The sequence below is a fragment of the Apaloderma vittatum genome, unplaced genomic scaffold (assembly GCF_000703405.1).
Source record: "Apaloderma vittatum isolate BGI_N311 unplaced genomic scaffold, ASM70340v1 scaffold2255, whole genome shotgun sequence".
Lineage (NCBI taxonomy): Eukaryota > Metazoa > Chordata > Aves > Trogoniformes > Trogonidae > Apaloderma > Apaloderma vittatum.
This window is the reverse complement of record NW_009716290.1, coordinates 17,444-41,804: the sequence shown is the minus strand read 5'-3', so window position 1 is coordinate 41,804 and position 24,361 is coordinate 17,444. Positions and strand designations below refer to the sequence as shown.

The 24,361-nt window shown below is 40.0% G+C and overlaps 1 protein-coding gene across 2 annotated transcripts; it reads right to left on the bottom strand.

Annotated features, from left to right (window-relative positions):
- Window positions 1–246: 246 nt before the first annotated feature.
- On the bottom strand, window positions 247–23,086 carry DDX26B (DEAD/H (Asp-Glu-Ala-Asp/His) box polypeptide 26B). Of its 2 annotated transcripts, XM_009869453.1 has the most exons (16): window positions 22,943–23,086; window positions 22,161–22,250; window positions 21,695–21,878; window positions 20,718–20,846; window positions 18,603–18,766; window positions 17,386–17,538; window positions 15,625–15,757; window positions 9,897–9,991; window positions 9,056–9,166; window positions 7,201–7,416; window positions 6,575–6,698; window positions 5,866–6,008; window positions 4,707–4,935; window positions 3,615–4,007; window positions 1,701–1,794; window positions 247–1,273 (listed from the first exon to the last, which is right to left on the bottom strand). In XM_009869453.1, exons 1-16 carry the CDS (start codon window positions 23,060–23,062, stop codon window positions 1,174–1,176), a joined length of 2,478 nt encoding a protein of 825 aa, XP_009867755.1. In that variant the 5' UTR covers window positions 23,063–23,086; the 3' UTR covers window positions 247–1,173. The 2 variants fall into 2 exon arrangements, with proteins under 2 accessions (XP_009867755.1, XP_009867757.1); XM_009869455.1 differs by lacking the exon at window positions 9,056–9,166.
- Between the last annotated feature and the right edge of the window lie 1,275 nt (window positions 23,087–24,361).

The window sequence follows — 24,361 nt, the reverse complement described above, 5'->3', positions numbered from 1 at the left end:
AAACTGGAACTTCGCGCCTGTAATACCAAGTAAAAATGCGCACACGGCGTGGGCTGAGCTGAGGGATGGGGCAGGTGCTCCAGGGTACAAACACATTCTGCAACCAGCACCACAAGCTGTGTTTGAGGGTGTGCAGATCAGGGTCAGCTGCAGCATAGCTACGCTACTCACTGGTTTTACAAAAATACGAGCAGTCTGTTAGTAACAGACAATTGGAAGAACTCAGTGCTGCCCGCTACAGACTCCTCAGATTAGCACTTCTTAAAAATTAATAAAATGGTTTATTTTATATATACATATGTTCCAAAAAATTTATACAGTTAAAATATCAAATTAGTGATCTGGTAACAATACTGTTCAAAATAATCTCTTTTGTATGAACATTAAAATACACGTTTTTAAAAGCGTTTCCTTTTAGTGCTTCCAAAGCACAGCGTGTGCCAAGGCCACCTGAAGAATCTCCGTCCTCCTCACAGGATGAAAGAGAACTGAAGTCGGGGACCTGGGAAGCCTCAGGTGCACTTTCATAATGTCTGCAGACAAAACAGAAGAGAGTCTGAGGTAGATTGTTTAGTGACCATCGGGTGGTAACAGTCACAGGGCTGTCTTTAGCTTTCATTAACACAATAGCAGTTTCTTTACTCTCAATCTACACTGAATCTCAAGTTTAAAGGCATGGCTAGCAGTTCTTGGGAACAAGACCCTTGTCTCTGTGGTGGCAACATGCAATTTTACCAGTGCGGGTGTTTCTGGGAGGGTTTTTTTTGGGAACACACGGGCTCTCTCCACGATGCAGACAGTGTGTGCATTTGACAGTGCCCCATTTTAGTGCAACCTGCTGCCTATAGCACGTAAATGTCTAATGACAGCGTTCAAATGAGTAAATTCTCATCACCTGCAGGAGGGGCAGCAACGGTTATTTTCTTCAGCCTGTTGAGCAAATAGCACCCTCCACAGGAAAAAAGCCACACCTTTCATAGCAAATCCTTAAGGTTATAGCCCAGCTTCTGCCGATAGAGGTTCTTAAAGTTAAAGCTCCACTGCTTCTTCTCAGACTGTGACGGTAAAATCACTTGACTGCCAAGATGGTGAGGGCAGCAGCTACATCCTCTTCCACTCTTCTGCGGCACAGCAAACTCATTCCTGGTCCATATTCGTCTGGCCGGTAGATTATTATCTACTGTTGACATGATTAACTCTGCTGGGTAGGCTGTCGAACTCTAGTTCCTCTAGTATTCTCTCTAAGTGTTGTATTAAGACCCGTTTTTTAAACCTAAAGAAGAAAGGGAGAGCAATTTCATTTTCTTCTTCCAAAAATACAGTTGAACAACTCAAAACTATTCAGCCATGACAAACTGTATTACGAGGCTCTCCATTTCCAGTACGAAGAAGGTTTCTTAATTTAATATAGCCGCCCTTCCCCAACCCACCCAAGTTTTGGGTTGGTCTTCAATAACGACCCATCTCTCTATTTCACATTTAAAATTTAAATAAAGACCATTTACTCCATAAAAATGTAATGGTAGTTTGACTACTAAAACACCTGTAATAATTGAAATATGTCAAAACTAAAACCAGACCATACTAGTACTGGAAAAAATTGAAATATGTCAAAACCAAAACCAGACAATACTAGTACTGGAAAAGTTCATGATTTATTATCATGATTTTACGACTCCGTCATTTATAGCTATACAAACCTTGCTGCTTCCTTGATAGCAAATTCAATGAAATACTTCTGAATTTCCACAGGTCCTTGTACCTCCTCAAGAAGAGAGAAAATTTTCTCATAATCTAAAAAAAAAAAAAAATAATTCCACGATATGTTAAAGATAAGTCTCGAAATGCTTTTTCAATGAAGTTGAGCGGCCAAAAGAATCAAAGCCCAGGCGTAAGGCAAGAAAAAAGTGCACATTAGCTCCATGCACAGAACACAGGTGACAGCAATACTTTGAAGCAATACTGATGAGCTGGTATTCAAATGCAGCACTAAAGAATTGGGTTTTCTTTAAGAGAAATGGAGGAAATGCAGGCTCGATAGAGAAGCATCACGTCTGCATGAACACAGCACCACCACGAGCCGTCAACAGGCATGAGGGCCCCAAGTCCTGTTTTAACCCACAGCTGTCATTTTTGAAAGCAGAAGTTTGGATTAGTTCTCTTGGAAGGACAAAGTTTCGGTCCTTAATGTGAACAAAATTAACATGACTCTCTCACTGCTACAAAGTAAATATATCTACTTCAAAAGAACAAACAGGACGCGTGAAATTAGAAACAAATTTAAAAGTACCATTGTTCCAATATTTTCCACATTTGGACCCAGTATGAAGATATTTATGGTGCTGTGAGTAAGAGCCTGCTCAGAGTGAAGAAGCCGGCACAGAGAGAGTATTTGGTCAGAACTGTGAGGATGTGTACAGGTTTAACCCACTACTGTTTAGCTTCCTTCTCTGATGACTCCCTGAACTCTAGCGCACAACAGGTGAGTACTGAACGTTGTACTATATTACTCTGTGTCACCATTTACTAGGCATGAATTTGGTATGTAAGACTGACAGAGCCTACTTAACAAAACAGGAAGCAAAGACATACCCAAGTAGGAAGTCTTAAAACATCTTAAAAATAAAATACAGACGCAGCATAAAAGTGTTTTCATCTCCCGACACCCTCAGTCTGTCACAACGACGATATGCCTCAACAAAATACTAAGTTTTGGGAAAGCAACGCAAGATCAGAAAAATAGAAGAGTTAAGAATACTCCATTACACTAACTGCTAACACTTGGCAATGTATTAGAAAAACATTCACTAGTTTAATTTGTAGAAATAATTCTCTCCGACACAGGTCGCATCAGGAACTTCTGTCACTTAAGAAAAAATGGAAAGATGATGCCTCTGGCAAGTCCTACAGCCTATACATGAGTTGCAGTTTCAGGTTAATGTTTTGAGTTTTATCCTGTATACAGGCAAAACATAACAAAAGTTCAGGAGGCAAGTTACTTTTCCTCACAACATTTTAGATTTTGGGGGGTAGATTTTCAAACCTTATAGTAAAAAGAGAAAAGTAATTTTTAGTCTTCAGTTCTTAAAGAGTTTATTTACAACACTGCTCCATCATTACTTATTTAGCAAAATACAAAAATATCACTTCACTATTAACTGTTAAGATTCCCTTTCAAACATATTCCAAGACGCACCCTCGCAGCTATGTACACCTTTACCATGCAAAAGGAAGTTTTGGACACAAAGCAACAGAGCACAGCAGGCATACGCAAGGAGCGGTGCAGCATAAGGCAAAGTCTATGTAGTGTCACTAGATCACTGGTAACACCTCTGTAGAGCTACAAAATCAAAACCTCTGAATGCAATTAACTCATCTTTTCAAGGGCAAACAAGGTCACTTGGCACTCCACTTCCCAAACCCTGCCGTCTAAACTTCAACTCACCTGTTGAGAATCCTTTTGTCCCTCCACTGCTCACACGCAAGCAATCAGAAACTATTCAAAATCTAGCGTACATGTACTGAAAACACTTCCTTATTTCAAGAATAACAAGTCTTCTCTCTGGCACCATGTATAACACACTAATTAAAAAAAAAACAGGACCAAAACTTACTTCTTCCAGGTTTGCGAACTTCTTTCATCACCTTGATTTTGACATCAGCATTGTTTCCCTCCAACATCATAGGTGTTATTTTAAACGAATTTGGCACAGATTCGGAAGTGGGCTCCATCATCCGTTTTTGGTCATCCGCAGACACACTGTAATTTAGAGGCCCCCGAACAAGTGCGTTGGTACCAGATTTATGATCCAACCCATCTTCACTTAAACAATTGAATTCAACAGGTAGAGAGTCTAAGTCATTAGGCAACATTTCATCCTCTCCCACAGCAGCTGGAACCGAAGGAGCCATCTGCACAGGTAAGCCATCGACTTGCTTTTCCAGTGACTGACAATTTTCTGCTTTCTTCTCTCCATTGCCATCTTGGACAATACTGTTACTGGTATCTACAAATTAAAAACATGTATCTTACTAGTGTATAACTGCAGTATCAAAAAACCCAACAGGACATAGTTCTGTATCCTTTCTTGTTTGAAGCACTGCGCAGTGATCTGACAGTGCTGAACAACTCTCCAATACTCTTATTCACCCTTTGACGTAACCAAGGGAATGCTTCGCTTTGGAGTGTTACCATCTCGTGTCACTACCATGAAGTTATAGTTTTCTATATTCCTATTGCAGTATTACGACTTCTAAGTAAATCAACGTTTTCCTTCCTTCCTCCAATTCCAGTTAACACAGCTTTCTTCTGACTCCACTTGTCGCAACAGGTGGGTAAGAAAATGAGTATTTGTGGGAAATGAAAATGTAACCGTAATTTAATCTTCCTTCCCCATCGCAGAACGCACGAATAAGGACTAAAAGCTGATGTAAAATTCTTGCTACCTCCAAACTATCTTAGTGAAAGGTTTCAATATTATTTTTCCAAGAACAGTTCAAAACTCTTTTTTTATTCCAGACTTCATTAGCTGTAGCGGCAGCCTCATTATCTAAGTCAACAAAAAATCTCACTCCTGTGTAACACCAGAGCACACATACATGCTGATACACTCTTCTGAATCAACTCAGCACAGAGAGCTTGGTGGCTTTTTTACAGATATTCCCACTTGTGACCACACAGGCTGCCGTACTACAACTCTATATACCTTTATTTGCTGGCACACCTTTGAGGTTCAGATATGATGGAGATCCAGCAGCTGGTGGCCCTTTCCCACCAACATGATTTGTTACGACAGGAGGGGACTGTGGCCGTCTCAGCAGTGGTGACATGCTGCGCCTTCTCTTCAGTGACGCTGGAGTGTTGGGCTCCCCAGGACGCTTAATCTTATTCTGAGGCCCAGCAACAAATTCATCTGCTTCATCTATCATCATACCCTGAAAAGATAAAAAGAAATAAATTTTAAAAAGCAGTACAGAATATAAATTGTTTAATCAATTTATTGATGCAATAAGTCCCTCTGTGTTAAAATTCAAATGGCTTTCAGAACACTGTCGCCCTTCACCTCGATGTCCTTCTTACACTGCAGTGCCCAGAACTGCACACGGGACCTGAGGCGTGGCCTCACCAGTGCTGAGTACGGGGGGACGATCACTTCTCTACTCCTGCTGGCCACGCTATTCCTGATCCAGGCCAGGATGCTGTTTGGCCGTCTTGGTCACCCGGGCACACTGCTGGCTTGCGTTCAAACGGCTGTGCACTCACAAACCCAGGTCCCTTCCTGCCGGGCAGTTTTCCTGGCACTCTTCTCCAGGCCTGTAGCGCTGCCGGGGGTTGGTGTAGCCCAGGTGCTGGACTCGGCACTTGGCCTGGCTGAAGTTCATACTGTTGGCCTCAGCCCATCGACCCAGCCTGTCCAGGTCCCTCTGAGGAGCCCCCCTACCCTCAAGCAGACCAACACTCCCACCTAACTTGGTGCTGTCTGCAAACTTCCTGAGGGTGCTCTCAATCTCCTCATTAGGATTATTGATAAAGATTTTAAGCAGGAGCAGCTGCTACACCGAGCGCTGGGTAACGCCACTTGTGACTGGCCACCCACTGGATTTAACTCCATTCACCACCCCGCTGGGCCCGGCCATGCGGCCGGCGTTTGATCCCGCAGCGTGTACACCCCTCCAAGCCTCGGGCAGTCAGGCTTTTTATGAGAATGCTGTGGGAACAGAATCAAAGGCTTTACTGAAGTCCAGGTAAATGATATCCACAGCCTTTCCCTCATCCACCAAGTGGGTCGTGAGTAGAAATTCTACTCCCAAGTTATTTCAAGCCGTGTAAAACAAAGATGGAGCAGACAGTGTAGCTTCTCCTACCTTCTTATCCTGTTTAAATGGATTGCCAAATGTATGAAGTCTTTTTGGTTGGTCTGGGTCAATCTCCCGAAGGGGTGAAGGCATCATTTTCAGGTATTCCTGGTAATTTCCCATTTGAGCCACAGGAACGCTATGAAGGCAGTCTGCAGCACAACAAGAGACCTTAATTCAGTCCACCTTAAAATTAAAACTAAGGCAATACAAACTTCACATACTTCAATTGCAAGCGTTAGCATTTACAAACTAGAAATTACTATTTCTTTTCACTAGAGAGGAAGATGTGAAAACTACAATTTAGGAAATAACATTGGCAAGAGTTGAGCTCAATTGGCAGAAGAATGAAAAATAAGCAAATTTAATCTCTATGATAACACTTGTATCTTTAGACACCAGCACCTAACAAGGGTAAAACAAAATAAGCCACCAGCCCTATAAAAACACATCTATTGAACCCTACGTAGCAGAAAGTTCTCCCATGAAACTTATTTTTCAAATTCAAAGCAAGCGTGACGTCTTGCATGAGACAAGGCAAAAATTTCCTTCTTTTCTCTTTAAATTGAAGAAGAGGGCACTGGCTGATTTAACAAGTGATGCAATGTCCACTTTTGTTCCTACACTCAGGACAAAAAACACTACTTCAGGGAATAAAATAAAAATAATAAATAGCTGTACTCTCTCCATACTGTTAATGAAGACAGTGGCTACTTACCTTCATCCTGCCCCGAGATAAGCCTGTGGGTTTTCAGAAGATTGGTTCTCATTCTAGTCAGCTGATCTAGGAGACTGCGACGAGGAATATCATACGCATTTCTGAATGCCTGTGGCTTCAAATCCTGGTTGTGCAACAAAACAAGTAACTTTCAGTGAGCCCAGCATTCCCCGTGCACACAGACGCTCCTCTATAAACTTTAATAACATTAACTACTAAAAAAAATCATTCTGAAGTAACTTCAGAGCTTCATAACGGGATATAGCAGACTCAAAGACTGCCTTTTCAACCAAACTTTATTCAGCATTAGTGCTTTCAGTGCCATTACGACTAAGCATAACAACTCCTGGACGAACAGCATTATCTGTCTTTCGCAGAGATTGTCACCTAAAACACAGCAATCTTTCTTTAAACACAGCAATCTTTCTTTACTGCCATGGGATTTTCAAACAGTGTCCCAAAGTCAAGTACAAAAAATTGCACTTACTCTTCTTACACCTATGCAGCACCCTCCGCTATTCAGTGAAAGTACTTCCTTCCTTCTTCTATACTAAGTCCACAAAAGTTACCCATTTAAAACAGATGAGAACAACTGCTTAATCTCTCGAGATCACTGTGATGTTTACCTTGTTTAAGAGTCCTATGTGGAAGCCAGCAAATTCTTTAACATTCATTTCTGCCAGTCTCAGTGGAGATTCCCCAGTGATGCCTTGCAGCAGCTGCTTAAAATCCCTACTGTGTACCAAGGAGAGGCCACTGGAGTGATTTTTCACTTTTATTCCAATTTCTTGTGGAACTTTCTTACCCACTGAACCTATTATCCGTTCCGACTCTATTTTTGTCTAAAATGGAATCAAACCACAAGTTAAAGAATCAGCAGGCATTGCAGATTTCCAGCATAAAACACTTTGTACATTAACAAAATAAAACTACAAATTTAGCTCCCAACTGCTCAAACAAACAAGAGAACTACCTACCTAAGGATATACTGGATTAGACAGATTACATCTCAAGTGCAAAGAACTCCTAACGTGCTAGCATATGGAAAAATATTTAGGCACTGTATCTAAATTTATATGCCAGTAGGAGGTCTGTGAATAAACCTGATTTTGCTGCAAGTATGTGATTCTTGTGTGCCCCTGAATAATAATCTTTAAAGGGAAAGGCAAAAAAAATAATGGAAGCTGGGATGCCTCAGGTTACTGTAAAGTTGCATCTAAAACATCAGTTATTCAAATACAGTAACATAATTTAAGATTTTATTTTTGAAGCAACCTAAGGTTTGCTCTATATGTTTGCAACAAGATAAGGGAGGAAAGTCCTAAGAGATAAGAAATTTGCTTCTTTGATAAGTTTCTAAGAATGTATTACTTCTCCAATTAGCAGATATCTTATTATAGCTACAGGTAATTTCACCATATTAAGCTTTCGCTGGATTCAAAGTAAGGTTTTTAACCACTTGAACACCTCTAAAAAACCCCAACCAACCAAGACCCCCAAACCCACAGTGACTGGCAACCCACTTGCCCCAGATCTCATCCTCTGCAGAGTTTGCTTCATTATCTGTGGGAAACTCTGAATTTAAGGACAGTAGGAGCACAGCAGTCCCTATACAGCAGTTCAGCATGCATCCAACACGGTTAAACTGTTTCCTGTGCTGAGAATGTCTGTGAAAACCACAGCAGCAATCTCCAGCCAGTCCAACTCCATATTGCAGACAAACAATATGAATTTGCATGTCATTATGTTACTGAAATACCACAGGAAGTTTTATGTCTAAAAGACGCTCAGTCATTCAGAGGCTTTTGGAATGTTTTTTGTGCATTCTTTAAGGCGGAGGATTTTTTCTTTGTAATTTTAAAAGCTGCACTGCTTCCCCACTGACTTCTACATATTAAACTATTGTTTCAAGAACAATCCGTGCTAAGGAGACGTGGCAGTTACACCTGAAATGGCATTCTTGACAAACAGAAAAAGATACGTAATTTTAGGCCACGCCTATCGTACAGAATGGATTTGACCTGAGGGAAACAGGTAGCTCAGACAAAAAGCCTGAACTGTGATTTTATTCCCCGGGGACAAGAACTTTTTTGGGGAACATGCACATTGCCAAGGCACATGTGGAAATAAACATGAGGCTGAGAGCAAGCCTCTGATTTCAGCTGTGAAGAACAATGGTGAGAGCACTCATAAATCCAATTAGTGATAATCTTTGGAGTTTACAAGTCTAGCAGATAGTTACAAGATAGGTGACGAGGTCTCCTTTGCACTCCTCTCCACCGCTTACAGAAGGCACAACCACGGGCTACGGAACCACGCTGTATGCATTTGTGTTTGCGGCGGAAACGCTCACCACTCTTCAGTTATGATATATGCTGCACACCCATACGAACCCCCACAGGGATTAACTGCTTTATAATGAGATTACCACAAACTAAATCATCAACGCACTTCTAATTGCAAAGGTTTTATCAATACTACCTGTTGGCTGAGTTTTTTAAGGTAAGAGATAACACTGTAACTAAGTCCACAATCTAAATTATCTGATATCAGATTTGGAGCTCCCATCATCCTTAGGGCTTTCTTTAATGGCTATAAGGAAAACAAAATACACAATAGTAAGAGAGTAAGTCTTTAAAAAAAAAATTGATAAGATCAATTACAGGAAGCTAAGGCACATGGATTAGTGCTCTAGCTTTTCCACTTTTGGCCACTAAAATTCAAGTCTATTCAGATAACATGTGACACGAGTTTGGTAGTCTAACTAGCTCGCAACGGACATTATGCCACGTTACCAAGACACCGCACAGCGTGGTGCCACTGGCAATTTCCACTCGAAGGCTCGGTACCAGAATAGCCGGGATGATGCAAGTCCATATTGAGGTGCATTGTCCAAGCTACATATAAAAGGTGAACACGGTGCCTCCCCCCACCCTTCATTTGGCCCAGCCCGTTCTCTTGGTATCAGCTTCCCAAGTTCTAGCACTTCACCCACATTAATAAACAAACAAACCCGCGTTTTCCTTATCAAGTTATGAAGATAGTTCCAAATTTGGGTTCTCTGAACAATCTAAAGTATTTTATATCAAAGCTTATTTATTATTTAATGAACAGAAAACATATTTACTTTCTTAATATAGTTACTATTACTCAATATTATTACAAATGTATTAAGAGTGTTTAACCTGATCTACATACCTCTGCAAAGCAAAATATCATCATAATTACATAAATAAAATTTACTAGGATGAGGTATGATGCACAGGACTCTGGTCACACCAGCCATTATACCCAGGAGAATGAAATGCAAAACAGAACATACCAGTAAGTAGTAAGGAGGCATTGTTTTTAAGTAGTTGTCAAAAGCCTGTCGCCACTTCAGATTTGGCTTAAGTTTGTGAACCTTAAACAAGTCATCTGCAATAAGGAAAACAAAAGAAGGTTTCATTGATATAGTCCCAGCTCATCAGCATTATCCAAAATTCAGTGTGCCAAGTTTCCCCCCTCTTTTCTTCTCCCTCCACCCATGACCCATTGGGGCTTCCCAACAAAACCTGTTCTTAACCTTAGGTTTGAAGGAACGCGGATCCCCAGTCCTAGCTGCAGTAGACAATCCAGAACAAGTCCTAATTAAAGGCAAACTTACAAGGTATACCACACTTAATACTGCACACAACTACCAGCAGCATGGAAGGTGCAAGAGATCCACCTGTTAAAGAGTTTCACTCCCTTGTCTCTCTCTTGCATCATCAAGGACTCCCTAAACCAAACAACATTCATTTGGTTCCATTTCCATTTTCAGATCAGCTTTCTTTTGTTCAACCTGTACGATGAATTCTGGTCTCCAGTATAAACATTCTTGGGTGTGAAAGGGAAAGAAACAAAGAAAAGAAAGAAAGAAAGAAAGAAGGAAAAAAATATCAGAGCAGGGAATCCTTCTGGTCAGCTGTGCTGGACTCTGCTGACAAGAGCAGCAGCCACCCCTGGCAGAGAAGGGCTGAACCTCCAGCTACGCTGCCTGCCTCGGGCCAGAGCAGCAAACTCTATCATAGATAGAGACAAAAGACAGCAATTAGCTACAAAAAACACTGCCCATTAAGAAAGGGGCAACCAGACAGATGATTTCCTTTGGATACCATTTTAGAAACACCTTGCTGGCACCAGAGGTGTGCGTAATGCCTTTTAGGAATCACTGAGTTCAAGCATGCATCTATTTGCTGTGCCCGCCACAAATTGCAACAGTGATCTCTAAACATCAAAACCGAACACAATACCCTGCAATTTACCATTTGAAATTATGAATTATCAACTGAAATAAAGTTTCTCCTTAGCCGGGCTGTAACATGCTGGCAAAGCGAGGCTAACGGAAGGATATGCAGGACTGGAGAAAGGAATGTCCAAAAATCAATCGGGGAGAGCTGCAAGAGAGATGCACAGAAGAGAGTGTGCAGAAGACAGATGCAGCGAGGAAATAGTTTTCTCCAGATCGATCTTTCAGGAAGGGGTATTTGTAGAAGAAAATTTGACTTGTATAGTACTCTGCACAAATCAAACAGACGTTAAGATACAATTTTCCAAGTTCTCGTCGTCAAACCACACTTAATTACAGGTACTTTCCAATCTAAATGAATTCTGTATCACATATAAAAAACACACTACAGATGCTACTTGTTCTCTTTTCTGGTCTGGAGAAAGTAGAGTAGAGTTTTACAGGACAAGTTAGAACTCCATTGAAATCGCAATATACCACATGCTTAGCACTATTATTCAAAAGAACTTGTGACGATACCATGACATACGGCAAATATAAAAAAATATAAAATATAAAATTCTTATCTTACAGGCCTATTAGCTTTTGCAGCAAAATGGAAGTTAAACTACACGCCTCTCCCAAAACTCAGGGGGAAAAAAAAGGAAAAATATAAAATAAAATGTTTGGTATTAGAGCACGTCCTAATATTTTGAAGTCTGAACTGTTTATGAGTAGAGCTTGAACCTTAAACTTCTTGTCAGTGTTTTATTACTGCCTCACCTCCCGCAGGGTGAAGGCTGTACCAGTATAAAACGCTCATAGTTCAACCACACGACCACTCTTAACTGGCACAAGACACAACGTACATTGGCTCGGCTGGCCACGATTCCTAATCCACAGCACAGCTGTAGCTGGAGAGGCTAAAAGCAAAAGCACCTCTCTGATCTTTGCTATCCAGGAAAGAAGTTGTCAAATCTAAGCACAGGTTCAGCAAAGATTTGTCTGTTTAGAATCAGAGCCTCCCCACAGCATGAGTTCACTGCGGGATCTCCTACCCTCTAGAAGGAAAACAGTCATCATGGTAAACACAGCCCCAAGTTTCCAAGACAACAGCACTATCGGCATCTTACCTGCCTCTATCATGAGAGTGTGAGACACACACTGTCAGCAGATTGCAACACAGGCACTTGAAATGTATTTCTTGTGCCCTGGGTCACACAGAATAATTTATGTCAATAAGCAAACAAACAGTAACCCAGTTAACTATGTCTTTCATAGATTAAATCCCAAACTTCTGCAGAAAAAATCCAAGAGTATTGAAAAAAAATCCTTTCGTAAGTTTCCAACCAATTCCTTTACAGCTACTACCCTCTGCATAGTCCACTTAAGGCAGAATTCTTGTTACTTCGAAACTCAGGGAGCTCAAAGCACTGGATAATTGGGAACACGGTATTAAAAACTAGGAAAGGGCCACAAGCTGCAAGAATTCAAGAGATCAGGCAAAGTACAGACAGACCACTTAACTTAAAACTGTGTTGCAAAGTCTTTATCCACTTCAGATTAATGTACAAAGCAACTCAATTGTGACCAATGCTACCAATACCCATAATACCCAGTGCCACGTAAGGGGGCTTGATGCACTTCCAAACTCCTTGAACAGTTACAGAAAGAGCATGGGAGAGAGAATGGTCAGCAAGTCATTTTAGTAGTTCAGCTGGAGCCCGATTACAAAAAGTTCATGTGAGAACAGTCTAGTTGTGAGTCATAGCTCACACCTTGTAACCCAAAGTAAAAACTTAACAGTTTTGCTTCAAAAAAAAATAAATAAAAAAAAATCACTACTCAAATTAAATTCCACCTGAGAAAGTACACCAGCACTCCCTCCAGTCCTCTAATCCTCTGAGCTTTCTAATGCCTCTGCAGGAACAGATGCACTCCTCTGTTTTAAGCAGTAGAAACTAACCACTTTACATACAAAGGAAGCAATATCCTTCCCTGATCTAGCCAAAAATAAGGGACTACAATGTAAAATAGTATCCAGCATTAAAAAATGGTGTTTTGGCACTCTCATTGCATTAATACAGAATGTTTGGCTCTCTCTCCCAGTGCCACAGTATGCTATGGTCATACTAGTGAGAAAGACAGACCTTGCCTTCCAAAATACAAAATCATTACTTGTAGAGTCTCTCAAGGAGCCTGTAAAGGCATCAGAGAAAAGCATCCACATTGCAGCCCTTCGGGGGCAGACATTCTCTAAATGTTCACCCGCTGCCTATTTAGACCCACGGAGAAAAGGCATTAGCCACCTTCTCAGGGTATTCCCACCCTGGCTGTTCCGCGGCTGCAACTACTGACACTCCCAGTGAATAATCACGCCTACTGCCCGCCCAGCAATGCAGCTACGATCAGCCAAGGAAATACCTTAGACAAGGCAAGAGCATCCAGAAGTAAACTTCACCTTTGCTAAGCTCTCTCTAACCCCTTGTTTGACTTCTACTTTACGCTTGGCCTTACAATTGTTTTTAAAGAGAATAATACCTGAAGTACAACAGCTTTGCTGTATCGGTTAAAGGCAACAATTCTTCAAGAGGGAATTTCTACAATCCGTGGGCCAAACGTATTCAGCATTAAAGCACGTCAGCATCTGTCTGTGAGAAGTTCTGTCTTCAAAAGTCTGCCTCCCACTGAACAAAAAAGGGCAAGAACTACAGCCCACCTCCTCCCAAGCTACTCATGATGTCTCTCTAGCCTTTCCTATGAGACCAAAAAGGAGCTGCTCGGCTGCGACAGCATATCCCACATCCTCTGTCTTACCTCTGTAGAATTAAAACTTCCCCTACTCAAAAAATGCAGGAGTAAAACAAAACCCAAATAAATTATTTCTTAAACATCTAGCTCCCTGTTTATAAGACTGAACACATGTAAACTACTTGATAAAACAGCACAATTAATACAGCTGTACGGTGGTTTTGGCTTTGTCTGAAAGAGTCACTAGAAGGAATAGAGAGATGACCCATGGTGCTATCCCTGGGTCAGTCCCAGTCCAACGCAATATTCAACCAGTAGTGCAGCAGCCGCCAGGACCCTGCTGATGGAGCAACGTGAGTGGTAGTGGCTGAATAGAGCAGACTTCTCCTGGGCTCCAAAGTTCTCACATCCTTTTTAATCTGGGTGAGAGTAATGAAAGATTGGCTTTACACACTCCTTCTGACCCATCAGTATCCACTATTGGTACATACTGAAAGACACTGGGGGAAAACCAGACAACCCCTACCTACCTACAGGACAAACAGAGCATTTTTTAGAACATCTATAAATAATTTAATAGGTATGCTGCTTACTGTCTCAGTCATTTTCTGTACTACTAAGCTGAAAAGGGGCCAGATCTGCTTTTGTGTTTTCTGTACGTTCCACAGAACTCAATTCCACCGTGCCTTAGAGACCAAGGATAAACAAAGTCCCGGAACAAGATCTGAATATAACACTTTGTGTGTGTTTGTGTCAACAATACGGAATGCACAGTATCTGACTTCTAGAGGAAACATTCGCTTTACAACTCAGGCAACATGGAAGCTCTGCATTTTCCTTTGAAAAGCCTTCAGAAATTTAAGATGTGGGATATCAGGTGAGTAAACAGCAGAATAGCACCACACATAGTGAAAAATGCCATTCTCCAAAGATCAGGAAGAGCTTTACATCCCTGCAAAAAAGGCAGGGGGAAGACAAGAGCTGCCAGGGAAGATACAGCAGAACTGCAAATGTCAACATCAAAACGAATGGAAAATTCACTGTCAGTGATGGCTTTTCAGCCAGTGGATCTGCCACAGTAATTCAGTAGCCACAACCTTGCAGAAATTCTGATTTAGTCTAGAAGCATCCTACTTGCACAGCATGGGACAATTTTTAGGCTACATGGATAACTACATAAAACACATTCAAATTATCAGCAAGCACAAATTCCCTTTTTTTTTTTTATGACCACGATTATGAAAAAGCACTCCTGAACTGTGTTGTAGTTTGTTTCTAGAAATAAGTAGAAAAATCCCGTGTAAGACAGTAAGAGTCAATGTTAATTCTTTTCACCTCCACTGTTACTCTGTATCACTGAACACGTCCACAACTAGAACAAAAAAAACCTTACAGTATCTGCAACTAAAAGGGTTACTAGCACCCAGAAAACTCTTCTCTGCACCATTACTTTTATGTCAGAACCCTAAGAGCCACAATTATTACAGCAGTAATTCACACATCACCTTTTCATACTGTCTTTCCTGTAGGAAGTAATTGCACTGTGGGAGTGAAAAAAAACACCAGTCCTTTGGGCAGGGCAAAAACGTAGACTGTTTCACTGCTCAATTCCTTCTCACTGCTCTACACTGCGACAGGGAATTCCCTCTTCCCAACACCCATTACAAATACTGCATCTGATCTTCCAGTAAAAAATGAGCTGCTACAAGAGCAACTGCAAAACCTGGATATACCACACCCTAAATGAGGGAAAAGAATGGAGGTTGAAGCTTACTCCAGGTTAAGGAAGAGGCTACGTGTCTAGGAGGTGAACAGCATCAAACATGCACTGGAAGCAGGTAGCTCTCCTCCTCTGCTGGAGAGAAAAAAAGGGAGAGGGGGTATGAAAATCCTCTCCTCCCAAATTATGTTAAAGAGTTTGCAACATTCTCTACTCTCTGATCTCCATTATTTTATAATGCCTCAAACTAAGGCAGAACACCAACAGCTATTGTTTTTCTTTTGCTCTCAAGGAGCTCCACTGGCAGTCCAATGTAAGTTTATTACCTACCTAACAATGGAAGTAAAACAGGATAGTTGTAAGGCATCACAAAGAGGTTTACACAGGTTAAAGTAGTGCTTGCTTTTAAATACCCGAACGGATGGCCAAGTTCGCTGTATTTTCCACTGCTACTCACAAATACCTGATTAAAACAGAAAAAAGATATTAGAAGAATTAGAATATGAAGAATATTAAGCTTGAGGCATTTAAAAATTAAAATAAAGCTGAACCCAATTGCATTAAGACAGCAGATTATCCAGAACAGTGAAGTTTGAGGCTGCACACCTCAAGATGAGCAAGCACTTACATTCCCCAGTCACAAAGCTGACACATGCAACACGGAGCGTCCCCCCAGTCACTGTGAAAATGCTCGTCAGAATATAATCTTAAGTGCTTTATTGAAACTACTTTGAAGTGATCTTCTGACAAGTTTGTGAAATTTTTTAAAATATGTTAGGGGACACCTGTTGAAGGTATGTTAAAAAACAATTTGAAATCAGTCTTCCGACTCTCAAAATAGCATGACTAAAATTTACAGCACTGATAACAGCAATCTAAAACTTTTAAAGCATGAAAATTATGAAAAATAATGAAATTTCTTGAATATTTATGTCAAGCATCAACATTCTTAACATTGTCTTTTTTTTTTTTTAAAGTGTATGTATATATATATGGGGATACTAACAATACTAACTGTTGAAAAACAATACATACAAACAACTATTTCAACAGGATAAAGATGGTACATATTCTTACTGCAGCAGTCAAAATAACCCACAACTAACCAAAAATAGCGCTCCAAAAAAAAGTAAAGCTTTCAGTAAAAAGGACGTGGTTTTCCTCCATTTTTTAAGAATATAAGAACAGAATTTGTTACAGGGTTCCTACGACAATGAGCCTGTTTTTCTGTTTTCTAAGGTTTCAATGTGTAGCTGAGAGAAGAAAAGGTGGTTTTCTTTCAAAACTAGCAGAGTAATTTTAACAACTTAGGCAACAAATGTACCTATGAACGCTTAAAGGACAGTTTTGAAATTAGTTTATTAAAAGTAACTTCAACTTCTCTTCGGAATATACGCACATTGTATTTTCAATTAAGTTGTAATATTTACTAGGGAAACAGAAACATGAAAGAGACACTTCCAAACAAATCTTTCCAACTAAAGTATCATTCTAAGCACTAAACTCCTGGTGTACATATCAAGTTATTCTTTACACGAACACCACTGAGCAGGGAATTACACGCCTTACTTTAGAGAGGATGCCGAAACAAGTCAGTTATCCAAAAAAAATCAAGAAAGGAGTATGTGACAAATGATTCCAGCAACAGAACTTTGACCTCTTCAAGGCCAATCTAGTCAACAAGATCAACAGCTTCCATTCAATTCCCATTAGCAGTTTCAACCATCTAGTGGAAATTATTTGCGGCTGTTGATTAGGTAACACGATGGAAACTAGTGCTAGGTTTTCCCTGTAAGCAAATGGAAGCCTAGAGAGAATTTCAATTTAGCTGAAAATGGAACCCGCAGGACACATTTCTTAGCAAAATGAGACGGACCTAGAAACAGAATTAAATGAGACTGCAAAGCCTGTAGAGGGAACACTCATTCTGCCTCCTGATAATTCTATTAGAAAAGAGGTAACTGAAACCTTGACACCTTTCTCCTCATCAACTGCAGAGTCGGCAACCAGACCCCAATTCTCCAGGCGTACCAAGAGTGCAGTACCTCAGGACGCTCGTTACATTTCTAGAACCGAGTACAGGGCAAATACCTGCCAGCAGGTATGGGGAGACTTCCGCTCCAAGATGTACTGTGTCAAGGGCGAAGGCTCAAGCTCATACTTGTCAAAAGGAAGCTTGTCTATTACCATTGGCTCACAATCGACACAGGAGAACCTCACAACAGGGTGAGCAGTGCGCGGAGGCTAAAAGGAAGGAGAAAAAAAAGGGTATCAATTACCTGGTATTTACGGCAAACCAATCAATTCTCCTAAAAGATTCATAGGCAAGTATTTTACCATGCTATAGGCTTAAACTCTCAGTTTCTACAACTTCCTCTATAAGAGAAAAAGATATAAGCTCCCACAACAGAACATAGACTCATAATTCTCTAACTTAAAAAAGCCACAGACAAACGTACAGAAATCTTTTCCACCAAGAGAAAAACATAATGTTCAACTATGTAACTTGGTATCTGAAAGCCTCCACATGCCTATCGACCTGTATTATCATAGAGGGGTTTAAAGAATCAAATTTCAACTCCTGCTTCCCAGCTTGATGTTCACAGAACTACAGATGTGAAACGGTGCTCACTTTGCAAAGAAACTCTCAAGATATTCCCTGCCAAGTCTGATTTTTTCCCCTCTTTAATCACAGTGGGGTAAAAAAAACCCCAAAAGCGCCTTGTGCACTTGCAAAGTACAGAAAACACTTAACAAAAGAGACATCTTTAGAAAGACTAGTAAGACATGCCAAATGTATAATCATTTCAGTCAGAAAAAGCAAAATGAATGCTAGTTTTCCCTTATTTTCTGAATGAGGTAACTTCTCTGTTTCAGTTTTAATTTCTTCCGCTAATGAGAGAAGAGTGCCTACATGAAGAATACTAAACAGAGAAAACATGGTTGATCTATCAAAAATAAATGCTCCTTTTTCCATAGAAATGCATTTTATAAAGCTTTGATTAAAATTTAATAGGCTCACTCTGATTTGTGGAACATGAAGTCATTTAATTCTATAATCTTTAAAAAAACATTTACCAAATTAACTAACCATATACATGGAAGTAAAACTTCCAGATGCAAAAACATCACAGCACACAGTATCTACATGAGATTATAGCATTCTGTGTTAAAAATGGTTTTAACTACCCTTTTAAATCAAAGTCAGATCATATCAATAAACAGAGAAAGCAAAAAACTACTGAAGTATTCATTTTCAGTCGGTTTAATTAGGTGTAGAATCCCTTTTCAATTCTTATTTTACTTACCAGTGTTGGTGAATTCTGATCAGGCCAAAAAGATTCTGGGATTGGCCAATGCCCAACAGGAACCCCCGTTTTAGGGTTAGGCCGCACATAAATGAGTTTATGACAACTATGCCACGGTTGAGAAGCAAATGAATTGATGGGCCTGGATGAATCAACAAGTCCATCTAAAATTTAAACAAAGCAAAATAACAACAAAGAAAGAAAATAAAAAGCTACATGCATGCATTTGTCTCCCAGCAAAATTTCTGTATTAGTAACCTCTAAGGTGCTTCATTACAACTGGTTCAAAGACGTACAGATCTTTACATCACTGGCTGAAAAAAAAACATGTATCAAAACGTAGAACAGCACTGTCTGAGAAACAATGGTAACATTTGCGCACATCCATCCTTCTGCTCCTGTGGCACAGCCATTAGATAATCAGTGCAGCAAGGAATACTCACATATCAGGGAAAATGCTTAAGCTTAGTACTTTGACACAGATGGGATAGGCAACAGCAAGCCCTTTAGTTCTGCTCCACCTGTAACGACCGATAACTTGCATTTACAGTCTTTCTACATGGGATGAAAAGCTCACTGACTGCCGCTGCCACCAGTGGAACCTGAAACTGGACTCAAGCTTCCTGAAAACGTCGGATTCATCTTGCTGGAGCAGCTTTTGTCACACTTTTCGTTAGCATGAATTCACAGACCACTCCCAGTGTTTTCCGCACAAGCCCAGACTCCCTGTCGCACTGAGGACAAAGGTTTGCAGCAGCCCAGAACCTCAGCATTAGGTTTCAAAGATTGCTGTTCAGAACGGCACAGCAGAGATCACCCGTTTAAAGGATCTTCTTCACTTTAACACTTCTTACACTACTGATTTTCCCTGCATTAGACAGACGGCCAATAACACTACGCAAAACACCTTTCAGGTATCTATCGCTTCGTTTTCTCGCCGTTATACACACAGGGATTTTTTTATAGCTTGGGTAAATCCCATCAGATTTCTCTGTGGTTTAGGACCTTCTCAATTCATATACAGATAGAAAGTCTCAGTATTTTCGTACATTCATACCCACAGTGCATTAACATTGAAGTGTGACAAACATTTAAAAAAAAAGTTTCACCAGTCGTTTTGCCACACAGGAGAACATTTGGGCCAACAGAGATACAGGACTTTGCTGAGGTGCTGTCCTGCACAGTATTTTAAGAAAGCCTTCCAACAAAATGACATTTAAGTAAGCAATAAATAAATAAATAAATAAATAAACACACTGCAAGAAAAAAGCAATTCAAAAATCAAAGTAGGAATAAAGCTGGCTATGCTAGGACACTAAGGAGATCCCAAAAGTTATTAAGTCTCTGACATTTCAGGAACATCCTCATTGCATAAATATGAACTGGTAGGCTATTTCTCCTTTCTTTCAGCCATGAATTTCTACAAATCTGAAAATCTGCTCTGACTTAAGAGTACATTTTCCTCCTCCCTGTTCTGCACTTTACGTGCAGGTAGTAAAATAATTCCTTTTTCTTTGCACACACTTTTTCACTTGCAGATACGAACTTTCAACCGAAGCTTACTGCACTGTGACCAACTAGCAGGATGAAAACGTCTGGAAAACTAAGCAACATAAGAGATGTTCAAGTGTTTAAATAAACTAGTCATGGATTCAATTATTTTAAAAGACAACACTGTAATTCAAAACTTTACTACGTGCTGGAAACATTAACTTTCCTCATCCTCCACAAAAAGAGGTGAGAAGAGTATGACAAGAGCTAGGAAGCGGGTAGATAATCCATATAAATACGTACAAATATGACACCATTTAACTTATCAAGAATCAAACACTGATAAAAAGACAATAAAAACAAGACTAAATATAAACAAACATAAAACTACTCAAAAGCTATGAAAAGCACATCCATTACGATTTGAGGTATTTAAAGAGATACCAGAGGTTTATCACTGAAGCATATAAGCTTTATAGCTTAATCGCTTTTTTTTTTTCACATTCCAGTGAAAAGCCAGCAGGAAGGACACTGAAGACACTTAAGGGCACCTGCACACATACGAAACATTTCCTCTTTAACATTAAGGGGAAAACACCCAACCAAACAAAACAGTTACGGTACCTTCTCCAATAGGAGCTGGATCTGGTCCTGATTTTTCAAAGTTAATAACAACTCCACTTTGGACTTTCTGAACTAGAGATTCTAAACACTGATTCAACATTCTTTGCGTCCGAACACAGTAAGAACGACCTGTGCAAGAGAGAAATTACACAGGGAAAACGTGAAAGTAAGTTTTGAGTAATCTTAATTAAAGAATATGTTTTATTACGTAAGTCACACTGCCAAGGTTTCCGGTCTTATCAAAAATAATAGCAAAGTTTGTACAAGTTTGTGGAAAAAGCAAAAGACCTTTCAAATGCAATACAACCAAGGTAAACAACAGCCAAAACCCACACCCAACCTGCTAAGCTTTTACTGATCAGTAACAGAGGCTACTGATGCCAAGAGGCTGCTTCAAGGCCAAGTTAATAAATCCCTTGAAGAATCCCTCTTTTCATTAAGTCCGTGTACTCTGTCTGCTCTTGTCTATCCAAACCTTACAAACTCCTATACACTCCCAAACCACCCCCACCATGCAGTATTTCTTTCAAGCACCAATTCAGAAAAATTCTGATGAACATCTCAAAACCCAGGCTCCAGAATTAATTCCTTTAGGATTAAATTTAGCTCATTAGCCCTGCAGCAGAATTAACATCTCAATGATACCTGTCCCACTCAACTCAACATTTAAATAACAAATCTCATGACTGAGCAGAGCCAACCTCTGGAAGGACAACCTAAGAAACTTTCCAAACCCTCCTATTGGTGCATTAAGAAAAATTCTCTCACATCTAGAAGATCTGAAAGAGGAATATGGTTTTATTTTAAAGGTCTCCTGTGCTACTGGAAACCGAGCTCGAAAAACACCCCACAAGATTCACATGGACACTGAGTAACTCCGATGGGGAAAACAGCAAGAGGTGAAGTGGAATCACAAGAAAAGAAGTATTTTAAGGCAAATACTAAATGTGAACCAAAGCAAAGTAACAACTGGTTACCTCCTGTAACTTCACACATCTGGGTGATAGCAGATTCATCAGTAGGCACACTCCCAAGCTGCTCTGGCTCAGCAGATGCAGCTCCTGGCAAACGCAGCACTAGAGCAAACAGCCTTTGATCCCACCGAAATGGTTCTTTGGTTAGTTCACTTCCAGGCAAAGGAGAATTCAAAGGAAGATGAAGCTGGTAAAGAAAGATTTAAGAATATTTGCAATTACTTGACAAATCAACACTCAAATTTATTCATTACTATATAAAGGACTCCATTTGTCTCCTAGCCACTATTTTACCTGAACTTACCTAGTCTGGAAAACCATATGAACTACGAATTTTGGGTCTGGGCAATGACAGCATAGATAATTTCTTTCTCTATTACGAAACAGGTTGATGAAGCATAATAATACTAATCTCAGCACAGCACTAACTTGCAAGATCATAACTTGAATGAATTTAATGCAAGCTTACCTCCTCTTGAACTCCAGCCGTATTTGTCAGTTTGTTTCCATCTGTGATGGTTATCAAAATAGATGGCTCCAAAAAGAATGGATTCCTTCCCTAGAGACAAAAGCACAGGAATGCAAAGAGTGACTTTAACACACAGTTACAGGCTTGTATTTTTGTCATTATAAAATAAACCTTAAGATGAGCAATCTTTCAAAACAATCCTGCAATCTTCTTTCAATAGGTGTGGAGCCACAAAGAACTAAACAAGATGTGCTACTCTGTTCGCTCACAACGACCCCCTAAATATTTTTTTAAAATATTAGTCTTTTTCCTCTAGTAATAGTATAAACCTCCTCTAGCCCACAAAACAGTACATAAATTGGTAATAATACAGAGAATTTTATGACCATGGTGGGACATAAAATGAGTAGTTTTAACTGCAGTCTTCAAATACGAGAGAGGAGAAGTCAGGACATTAACTACAGGTAACATGAAACTGCAAAGCAGATTCGGTGCCATCCAGTGTACACACTCTTACAGAGCAATTGTGTATCACAGCCAGAGTCATTTATTCTACTGTCTTCTTTGTAGCTCAATAAGGAAAAAAGAGCTAGCACATTGCAGTGGATGTTCCGTAGATGTAATAAGAAAAAAAAAAGTTCACAGTTCAGGTTTACACAGACCTATTCAGCATTAAAAAAGTAGTAAAATGAAAAAACAAACCTGAACCACCAAAATCCCTAGCCCACTAGAATTTCAAAAATAAAAATAAAAAATATGGAAGATTATAAATAATTTGTTACCTGTCCATAGTTGTCTATTCCAGACACTAATCTATTGAGATTTAACAAGTCAAACGATGACCTGAGTGCCTGACCAAGGGTTGTTAGTCCTGAAGCCTGAAGATTTTTCAGTTCATTCATAAATGTTGCATGGTTCTCCTTCCAGCCAGCCTATTACATAAATCAAAAAAGTTTATTAGTTGTTTTAGCAACAAACTGCAATCAACTGCAAGTTGTCATTTATCTCCCTTCCCACCAAAAATCAGATTATAATCCTGATTAATGGATACATTCTATCATATCTGGTACACACACCTAATCCACCTGTGCACAACTTGATGTGAAACAGTTAAACCTCCAATTGGAGACTCTCAAAACCTACATGCTGTCAAGCATTTGAAAAAACTTGCAAACATCCAGCTCCTACCAAGAAAACTGCTCTAAAGGTGATGCAACTAATAGAAACTTTTGTATTTAAATTGTGAATATTTTATTAGAATAAACTGTCAAACCAGACCATCAGAAATGCAGCTGCCAAAGTAACAGCAATGATAGAACAGAAATAGAAGCAACATAATGTTGCGGCTGCTTCTGTCATATGCCCACCCCACTTCTGTCCCTAAATCGAGGCTGGAAGGAAAGAAAGGATGCATGTGCAATGTGTACTAATGCAGAAGTTAAAAATCTAACGGTAACAGTTGAAAAGAAAAAGATGAAGAGCCACTAGTAACAGAGACTGCCATTTCTGCTCCCTAGTCACATCCTCCCCCTTCCACAGCTTCCCCAAGTAGGAAGCATGCGAGTATATTTAAAAAAATTGTAACCAGCTATTTTTAATGTATTATATGACTCCCGCTCAACTTTTCCAATTTTCTTGTACTTCCTCCACACGCCCCTCAGGCTCATTCCATGCCGTTCACGTACCATCAAGCACTCTCTGTCACCTGAGCATTACAAATGTCCTACCTTGGCACTTTGACTGCCAGCTCTCTAACTACATTCTTCTGGCCTTACTTGCCAGCATTAAAACTTTCTACGGAGTAGCTGCAAGCATCCTGGGTAAGACGGCGTTAAATCATGGTTTAGTGTGTCTCGGTATCACAGCTTGAAATTTTGGAAGTCATGAAAAGATTTGGTATTGCTGACAAAGCCTGAAGAACATTCAAAGGAGCAATAAAAAGTGATGAGGATGGATCAGTCCTACCAAGGAGTCAGGATCCTCTGTGTGGTAACACCCATCAGCATCAGTCGAGATTCACACACCCTTCTCTTACAGTGGCACGCTGCAGAGCTTGGAAGCTGTTTTAGAAAATGTTACCTCACAGGGAACTGGTTCAGGATTTAGGCTGCCTCAGCTAAAAGAAACAAAGCTTGAAAACCCCTGATATTCATGCAATTATCAGCCTTGCTATCACCCCTCACTCTTCAAACCATTCCCAC